Below are 8,996 nucleotides of genomic sequence, written 5' to 3'. Positions count from 1 at the left end.
CCCTTGTGACGGACGGTGAAAAAACGTCACGTCACAATATATATATATACACACAATTAGTCAATTACTATACATGCTATTATTTCTTCATTAAGTTAGGTAAATACAATCAGAAATATTTATAATTATAATTTAAAGAGCACAATTATCAGGAGATTCTCATAATTTTGTTTGATTTGCATATTATTTACAACAAAGTATAATACATAATACATTTATAATTTTAATTTGTGCGTATGTAGAACAAGAAGTTCGACATTACTACGCACTACATCCTCTACATGTAGTGAACTCTCTAATAGTTGCTCAATTAATTAATTCATCTGTTCGTCAATCACCTGCTTCTGTTCATCAGTTATCTACTTCTGTTGGTCAATCACCTACTTCTGTTCGTCAATCATCTACTTCTATTTATCAATCATCTACTTTTGTCACTGCAACTCCATCATGTTCGACTTCAAGCACTCAGTTTTTTAGACTTTCTGATTGGTACGATGATTCTAATGCATCATTAGCCATTAGTATAGTATTATCTTCCCTTTTTTATAATCTTTAATATAAAATTTAAAATATTAGTCTTAAACTTTCTTTTGATATATACATTATTTTCTGATTTCAGGGAACTTGAATACTTTAACTGAAGGTACAATGCAGTCTGAATCAACTGAAAATCTCACTGAAGAGAAAGAAAATTGCGGATCTACTCAACAAACTTCCAAAAAACACGCGAAGCGAATATTGGTACCTCCTCTTGACAATTTCGCAAAAAAGAGGAAAGCCAGCAATGAACGCCTGGAAGAATTGCTTTGTAAATCATCACTAGCACTTGTGATATGGCAACAACATACAAAAATAAAACAACTGAAGAAAAAAAAGAATTATTCGATCCAAATGCAGTTGTGATATCACAAGCTTTAAAATCTGTGATAAAAGAAAATCTATTATCTTGTCTAATAGCTGTGTTGCAGCTAATTGAAAAATTTAAAGACTGAAACAATATATTTCTTTATTTTCTAAACTAATGGCTACGTTCAACAGAATACGCTACCTTGCATACAAATCGTGGCTATGAATGCATATGCTTTTAATTTGAATGTAAGGCCCATATTCATAATCAGATCTTATATTTAAACTCGTCTTAAATTCATTTTCAGATGCTCTACGGATCATTTTATTGGCTACACATTACAGAATCCGAAGATAAACTTATATATAATACCTGACTATATATAAGAATAAGACTATGAATACGGATCTGCATGCACCAATGATTCATAATTTTAATTATAGTAATAAAGTAGCTATTTCTGCTGGACGCAGTCAATGTTATGCTATAACTTCATCGTACAACATATTTTTTCTTTACATTGAGGTAGATGATTCTGAAACTTAAACAACATATATGACCTGTTAATGTGATATATAGAGAAGAACATTTTTTATTTTCATTGAAGTACTAATTCTATGATTTAAACCAATTATATGTTACTTATTGTTAGTAAAGTTATGTTATGGTATATATATAATAGTTTATGGTTTCTAGTATGTTTAACATTTTTTTTAAATTGTAAATTTTGAGATTATACATTATAAAAGTTTAATGAGTTATACATATGTGACTTGTCATAATAAAACATATTTTCTTTTCATTGAAATATTAATTCTATAATGTTAACCAGTTATGTTATTTATTGTTAATAATGTTATAACATGTTTTACATATTTGTCACATATAGTTTAAGTTTTCTATTTCTAAATGTATTTAACTAATATTTTTTAAGAAATTACATAAAATATATTTCAATATAAAATAGTGTGTACTACTCGCATATATAATAAATCCATATTAAGTAAATGGAAAGGCTTATTTAATATTTTTTTCTTAATGAAATACATATACAAAAGACTGAAAGAATAAATATAAAATTATATGATTACATTACTTGCAAGTCTTCTAATAATGAACAAAAGAAAATGATGAGTTACAATATGTAGGCACAATATAACTACACTATATAACTACATAAACACACAACAAACTAATATATAGTATATATATATATATATATATATATACATGACATAAGAAATTATTTCATGTTTCAGAACCTAACGATTGTTTCCTCTACTTTCAGTAGTTTCCTCTAATTCAGCTTTCTATTAAATTGATTCCTCAAGGATTTTCAGCATTTCTTTACATTATTGGCTAAAATATAGAAATATTGAGACAAACAATATTTCAAACATGCAATAATTTTGTGTAGAAAGAAAATAAAATATTTTAAAACTACCTTTGCGTCAAACAAGGAAAATTGACATGATTGGCACGATGAATCATTTGTGTTTGCCAGGATACTTGTCCTTCCTCAGAAATCATCCAATCAGCTAAGGCATTTCTTTGAGTTACAGCGTTTCTTGTTGCACTATTGCAACCTAAGCAGCCAATATTGTGGAAGTTAGAATTTGTGGTTTCATTTCGCCACATTCCTGGAATCACTGATCCATCGTGGTCTTCGTAGTCGACATAACTTGTAGGACAATAAATCTTCCTTTCATTTTCACAGTCCTCTCGCATTATTAAAAAATTATGTAGACATAGTGTAGCCAACACTATTTTTTCTACATTTTCTGGTTTCATGCAGATGCATGAACAAAGAACTCTCCATCTGTTAATAAATCTCAATAATAATCACTCTAAAAAAAATATTACATTGTTCGGATGAAAATGTCAATTACCTTGATGTAAGAATACCAAAGGCATTTTCTATTATTCTTCGAGCACGAGACAATCTGTAATTGAATATTCTTTCTCTGTCGCTTTTGATACCTTTCCTTGAATAAAAACGCATTAAATCATTTCGCAGAGGAAATGCCTCATCCCCTACAAAAAAATAAGGTATTTTCTCGTTTGTACTTGGCATTTCTTTAGATGGAGGAAGATTTAGAGATTTTGTTTCCAAGGCTGTTCCTAGCCCTGAGTTAGCAAAAATACTAGAGTCTGGAAGAGATTCTATAACAGTAAAAAATTTACAAAACAAATAAAACTTATCTCGAAACTTTTACTGTCATACAATTTCAGATCTGATTTTACGTACCGTAATCACCAACTGCCGCCCACGTGAAATAATAATTTGCATCGCAACATGCCATCAATACCACACTAAAATACTTTTTGTAGTTGAAGTATTCTGAATCACTGATAGGAAGACATTGAATACGAACATGTTTTCCATCGACTGAACCGACACAGTTAGGCAAATCCCATCGATTATAAAAATGTTCAGCTATTTCCATTTTTCAACTGATGGTGCTGCAAGGTATAAAGGGGATAGAGTTTTCCAAATACATTCACATGTCTCTTGTATGACCTGCGACCGCACTCACGAGCGTGGTGCCACTTCGTCACGCGTTCGCGAGTATTGCTCTCTACCTCTCTTTAGTCGGTACCTTCACGACAACATTAAAAAAGGCTCAACGCCACAACGGCTTTCTCAAATTTTACATACCCTAAACTTCACGTCAATAATTGGGCGCCAGGCACAAGAGAGCGTGCCACTCTTTCTTAAATCTTTTCGGTTCACATTCTCACTCGAAAATACTGAAGTGTAGAGACTCACGAATGCAGGCGGCTCTAATAATCGACTGCTCAGCCACAATAACGGCATAGGGGGTGGTTCGTGGTCGGAAACGGAGAATCTTTTGGAGAACGAGTAAGGCGAGAAAACAGTAGAGTAGGCAGAATTAATAACAGTAAAATAATAACAAATGTATTCTTTAAGTCAATTATACAGTTTCCGACGTATAGACAGACGGATTGATTCTGCGGCATGCAAACGCTCTGGCCTCCGCGATACGTTCTCGACACGCGGTATTAAGTAACCGCTTCTCTTCTCCGATGGACAAGCTTTCGATTCTAGCGTAATTCTACGCGACGCATGTATCGCGCTTATGGAGATCCATGGCGCAGTTACGAAAATCTTCGGAATGCATAAACACGCGATAACATCCTCCGAAGTCTAGGATCTACTACGACGACGATAGTACGTGACACGAAACGGCGACGCAACAGTACGATACAGAATTACGGCACAACAATACGATACAAAATTGTGACACGACGATACAGTACAGAATTAAGACACGACGATACGATACAAAATGACCTGGCTGTGGCCGCGGCGGGCGTGCAAAATAACTGCCTCGAAATTATAACGAAACCACGACGGTATCGGACGGAATGGCACAATCACGCGGTGCGCGCGTACAGCCGCGACGCAGTTACTCGCGACAGGATCCAACCCCACGGGATCCAACGACAATTTCGCGGATACGTGCGATCCCTCCAATTCAGAAATCGGCGGCTTTATAATATAATATGTTACGTTCGTCTCACCACAGAATCCTCTCGGTACTCGTTTTCTTTTCCCTGCAGTCCTGTGTCCTCTCGCACGTCTCGGTCGGCTCATGTCCACAATGCAAGTGTCGGGCCCGAGGTCCCTTCGGGGGCGCGCAGGCGACCGTAGGCCCACGTGATAAGCCTTATCGGCCCTGATTGGCCGCGGACCATCTCGTGAGCTTCCGCGAGTCCTCGCGACTTGCTATTGCGTCGCGCGCCCTAGATCCTTGATCTCTGGATTGCTTTTGCCGGCGTGTCGTCCGGATTCGATGGGTTCCTTTGCAGACAGGCTCGGCCTCCGGATTCAATGTCTCCTCTCGGCAGAGGCTTCCTTGCGGCACCGACAGTGGGGTCCTTTGCTCGTCCTGTGGCAGAGGGTGGCCATACCCTCACGCCGCCTTAGTGCCGCTCCCGCGGCATAATTGCCTTATAAAGAGTTCGGCTACAGGAAAACACATTTTGCTCAGAGCGTTAATTTGATAGTATGGAACGGTATCACTTGTGCGCTACCCCTCCTCTGGGTGGTCTCTGGTCTTCCATATATCTTCTATCCTCTTCTTGGCCGCCTCCTTGAAGTGGTGGAATGTGTCGCACATTAAGTTACCTACCGCAGCCACCGATACTAAAAATCTCAAATAAATCCACAAAAGGAAATAGTAACGTTACGCGAAACGCGACGACAAAATCTCCAAATTCTCGCTCGAAAATCGCAACAAGCGTCGGCACGCCCGCCCTCCGCGTCGGGAGGACACAGGACAAATTTGCCGCGCTACTTCGGCCAGGTCGAACGATCCTTGTGACGGACGGTGAAAAACGTCACGTCACAGACCTTATAAATGGTTGAAGCACCAATCCTATAGTATTTTGATAGATACTTAGGGCTGTTACCAGATGCCAAGTAGCTGTAACAAGAAAATAACAGAAAAATAATCCAGCTTCCTTGGATTCGGACATGGAGAGTTTAAAAGGGGTGGATGTGTGTATCGTGTCTAACGTGTTTGACTCAGTTTTATCCGAATTCTCGAATGCAGTTTTGTAAAGATTCTCTCCTTCGGATTTATCGTCTGTGGGCCCCGTATTCATTCCTGCCTTAAAAGACCACACTTTTCATCTCGGATAAGCCCCCAATTTTAAAGGTCTGTTACGTCCAACTCCTAATATATGAATGGATTGTTTGAGAGAAAGAAGGAATGAGAAGGAGTATGGAAGGACGTTAGAGAAGACGCTATGTCTCGCATGCATCCGAGTGGAAGGGGATGGAGCGAATCGAACGTACTTAGGTGACTCCAAAATATGGGTCAACGTCCCGATAAGACGCTATGACTCCGATTTCAAGAATCGTAGGTCCTATTATAGGTCAAGGAACTGAATCCCTTTTACCCGGGAAAGGACCGTGTGCGAATCTTTATTAGCAGGCCCGATATACGAAGAAATAATAAAAGAAATTAACACCAAAATATTCTACCTAAACATGTAATTATTTTTATTGATTAATGATTCCACTAGCGCCGAGTAACAATTTGATTATTATAGGTATTATAATTATTTTTATTGTGGTCCATATTATAATAATAAATTAATTTTTAGGTTCTCATTAACAATCTTATTTTTTCTTTAAACTAAATTACTTAACATTTAGATATAATGTTTCTTAAGAAGTAAAAGGTATGTAAACATTGCATTCTATATGTTTGTATATATTCGCGAACATTAATGCGGATCTGGATGATAAATACAAAAAAATGGTGAAATTAGGTGAGTGAATGTGTGAGAATTTTCAGCAAAGGGAAACCACAGGGCGGATGCAAATTAAATAAAGGTGATTACTGGATTTCATTAATAGTACAAGAAGAAGGGAAGAAATTTAGGAAGAAACGTACCGGGACTAAGAAAGGATGGGGAGAGTGGGGAAAGAAAACAGGGATATGAGCGTTTGGAGGTTGTCCGGTTATGGCGTTTCGGACTTCGTCGGGATCCGCGTTTTCGAAGGTTGTAGTAAAGGCGTCTGGGGGAAGAGGATCGGTGGAAATTTGGAACTGCGAAAAAAGAGAATTTAAGGATCGGTGATAGCCGTGGTGGTAATAATAATGAGGACGAGGTAAGGGAATTTCGGCTATGAACTCCACGCTCGACGTGGAGTCAGCGGGAGAGGAAGAACGGGAAAGGGAGGGTGTCGGGAAAAATTCGTTGAGTTAAGAGAGATGAGATGGATTCTGCGTCAGAGGAAGGAGAACGGGAAGGAGATGAAAGGGGGAGTACCATGAGCGGAGGTGAAGAAGCAGGTTGAGATAAAGGAACTGGAGGTGAACAAGGGTGGTGACTTGGAGAGTGAGGGATGCTAGGGGAAGAAGGGTCTGGCACTGGGACTAGACTATTACTATGATTATCACTATTATTTATGTTATCGTTGTTATTTAAGGTAGTTAAAAATTCGTGATAGGCTTCGTCTAGAAGCCGACGGGCCTCCCTAATCTGCTGTCTCCGTTGGCATTTAGCCGCGCGGGAAACCCAGGAGCGAAATGGCCGGTCGCCCACTACAAGATTTGAATTGATAAAAATAATAGGTTTTATACTTGACTCTGCATTAAACAAAAAGTGAGGATTCGGCAAATAATGAAAGGGTGGGGTAGAAAGAAAAAAAAGGGAAAAAAATTTAGTGACTCACTTGTTTTGATGAAGCCCGTGGGATTTATTGATGTCGTTGGTATTCGAGACCGGCTCAGAAAATGCGAAGAAGTAGCACGTTTCACTTGACTCTGCTGCCACAACTCTACTATTTCAACTCTACCTTAAAATTTCAACTGGTTCAACTCTACTGTTACTGCTTTAAAATTTGAACTCAATTCTACTGCTACTGCTACTGCCAATTTTCAACTCTACTCGACTGCTGCTCCGCTCACGAGATCGCGGTTTATATAGGACTATCTTTGGGGATGAATCCTTATAGGATGTAATAGCCTGACCGATTAAGATTTTGATTGATGGGATTTGCTCCCTGGAGGGTACTGGCGTTCTCTTTTATTTAAAATTTTAAGATCACCGAGAGCTTATTGGTGGAATTGACTTTAGTCATCCGCCCCGTTTCTTGCATCGGATTGATCAGTTTTGTGTGATGTCGCCAAGGATAGGAGTGCGTGGCTAGTGTAAACTTTGATTGTCTCGTGTGAAACTTATCGCTAGATTCGCGGTCTCTTCTTAGAACTATATTAAGAAAGATCGTCATCAGTTACGAACCTACGGTATTGGATGACGATAAACAGATTCCTCTTCAGTCTCAAAAGTTAGTAATCTATGATTTCTAAACTTCCGTAGCAACTTGATATCTAGTCTTTGTTCAATTAGCATTGGTCACCGGTGTTGCGTTTTATCTCCAAGGGTATGGAGTTACTACTAGGAATTGATTCAATTATTTATTCGTCTATTGAAAGAGGAATCTATTGCGATATTTTGTTTTGAACGGACCGTGATCTCTATGTCTGAAATTTCATCGCCTCCAACTCTCGTGGTTGATATTTAGATGCGTGGTGAAAAATAAAGGAGTAGATTACTCTTTTATTATTCTCTCCATAAACAGTCCGAGACTGTTATTAACTACTTATATTTCATAAATAACATCCGAGTGACCACGATGGATATTCCACGAAAGAAAAAAATCGTGGAGTCTATAGGACGTAACATATAAAGTGTAGTAAAAAGAAATCCATTATTTTGCATGAAATTGAAGGCTTTATTTAGTATAGTTAGAATGATCCGATTTAGATCAAATATGCACCGTTTTGTTCGATAATTTGTTGCCATTTTGAAGGTAATTTCATTATGCCTCTCTCATAGAAACCCTCGTCCCTATTGGCAAAAAACTGGGACAGTTGATTTTCACAAGCTTCTCTTGAGTCGAATTTTTTACCAGCAAAATCATTTGCCATAGACAGGAACAGGTGGTAATCACTTGGAGCCAGATCCGGACTATAAGGTGGATGCATAAGAACCTCCCAACCAAGCTCCCGGAGCTTCTGGCGAGTCACTATCGATGTGTGTGGCCTTGCGTTGTCCTGATGGAACACAATTCCTCTCCTATTGGCCAACGCTGGCCGCTTCTTGGCGATTGCTTCCTTCAGACGGTCCAATTGTTGACAGTACAGGTCCGAATTAAGAGTTTGGCCGTAGGGGAGCAGCTCATAGTGGATGATTCCCTGCCAATCCCACCAAACACACAGCAAAACCTTCCTGGCCGTCAATCCTGGCTTGGCCATCGTTTGCGCCGGCTCACCGCGATTCGACCACGACCGTTTTCGCTTGACGTTGTCGTAAGTGACCCACTTTTCATCACCAGTCACCATCCGCTTCAGAAATGGGTCGATTTTGTTGCGATTCAGCAGTGATTCGCAGATGGAAATTCGGTCCATTAGGTTTTTTTGTGTTAGCTCGTGTGGCACCCATACATCGAGCTTCTTTTTGTATCCAGCCTTATTCAAGTGGTTCCAAGCGGTTTTTTGTGCAATGTTTAGCTCCTGGGCAATCGAAACAGTGCTTACATGACGGTCGGACTCGACGATTTCCATTATTTTATCGACATTTTCGACAATTGGCCTTCCAGAGCGTG

The 8,996-nt window shown here is 38.9% G+C and overlaps 1 protein-coding gene and 1 long non-coding RNA gene across 2 annotated transcripts in view; one reads left to right on the top strand and one right to left on the bottom strand.

Moving 5' to 3' along the window:
* The window catches only part of LOC108726919 (uncharacterized), a 2,659-nt gene extending 2,145 nt beyond the window's left edge, over nt 1-514 (top strand). Inside the window, exon 3 of the long non-coding RNA XR_001936823.1 lies at nt 243-514. This is a non-coding gene — a long non-coding RNA (uncharacterized lncRNA). The remainder of the gene's footprint in view (nt 1-242) is intronic.
* Nucleotides 515-2,137: 1,623 nt separating this feature from the next.
* LOC108726918 (uncharacterized) lies at nt 2,138-3,150 on the bottom strand. The gene is made up of 4 exons (XM_018454744.1): nt 3,096-3,150; nt 2,737-3,010; nt 2,292-2,666; nt 2,138-2,206 (listed from the first exon to the last, which is right to left on the bottom strand). The coding sequence occupies exons 1-4, from the start codon at nt 3,148-3,150 to the stop codon at nt 2,200-2,202; spliced, it is 711 nt and encodes a 236-aa protein (XP_018310246.1). The 3' UTR covers nt 2,138-2,199.
* Between the last annotated feature and the right edge of the window lie 5,846 nt (nt 3,151-8,996).

The sequence above is a fragment of the Mycetomoellerius zeteki genome, unplaced genomic scaffold (assembly GCF_001594055.1).
Source record: "Mycetomoellerius zeteki isolate Tzet28-1 unplaced genomic scaffold, Tzet1.0 scaffold452, whole genome shotgun sequence".
NCBI classification, from domain to species: domain Eukaryota; kingdom Metazoa; phylum Arthropoda; class Insecta; order Hymenoptera; family Formicidae; genus Mycetomoellerius; species Mycetomoellerius zeteki.
The sequence above is the reverse complement of the archived record's forward strand: the minus strand, read 5'-3'. Positions and strand labels throughout refer to the sequence as shown.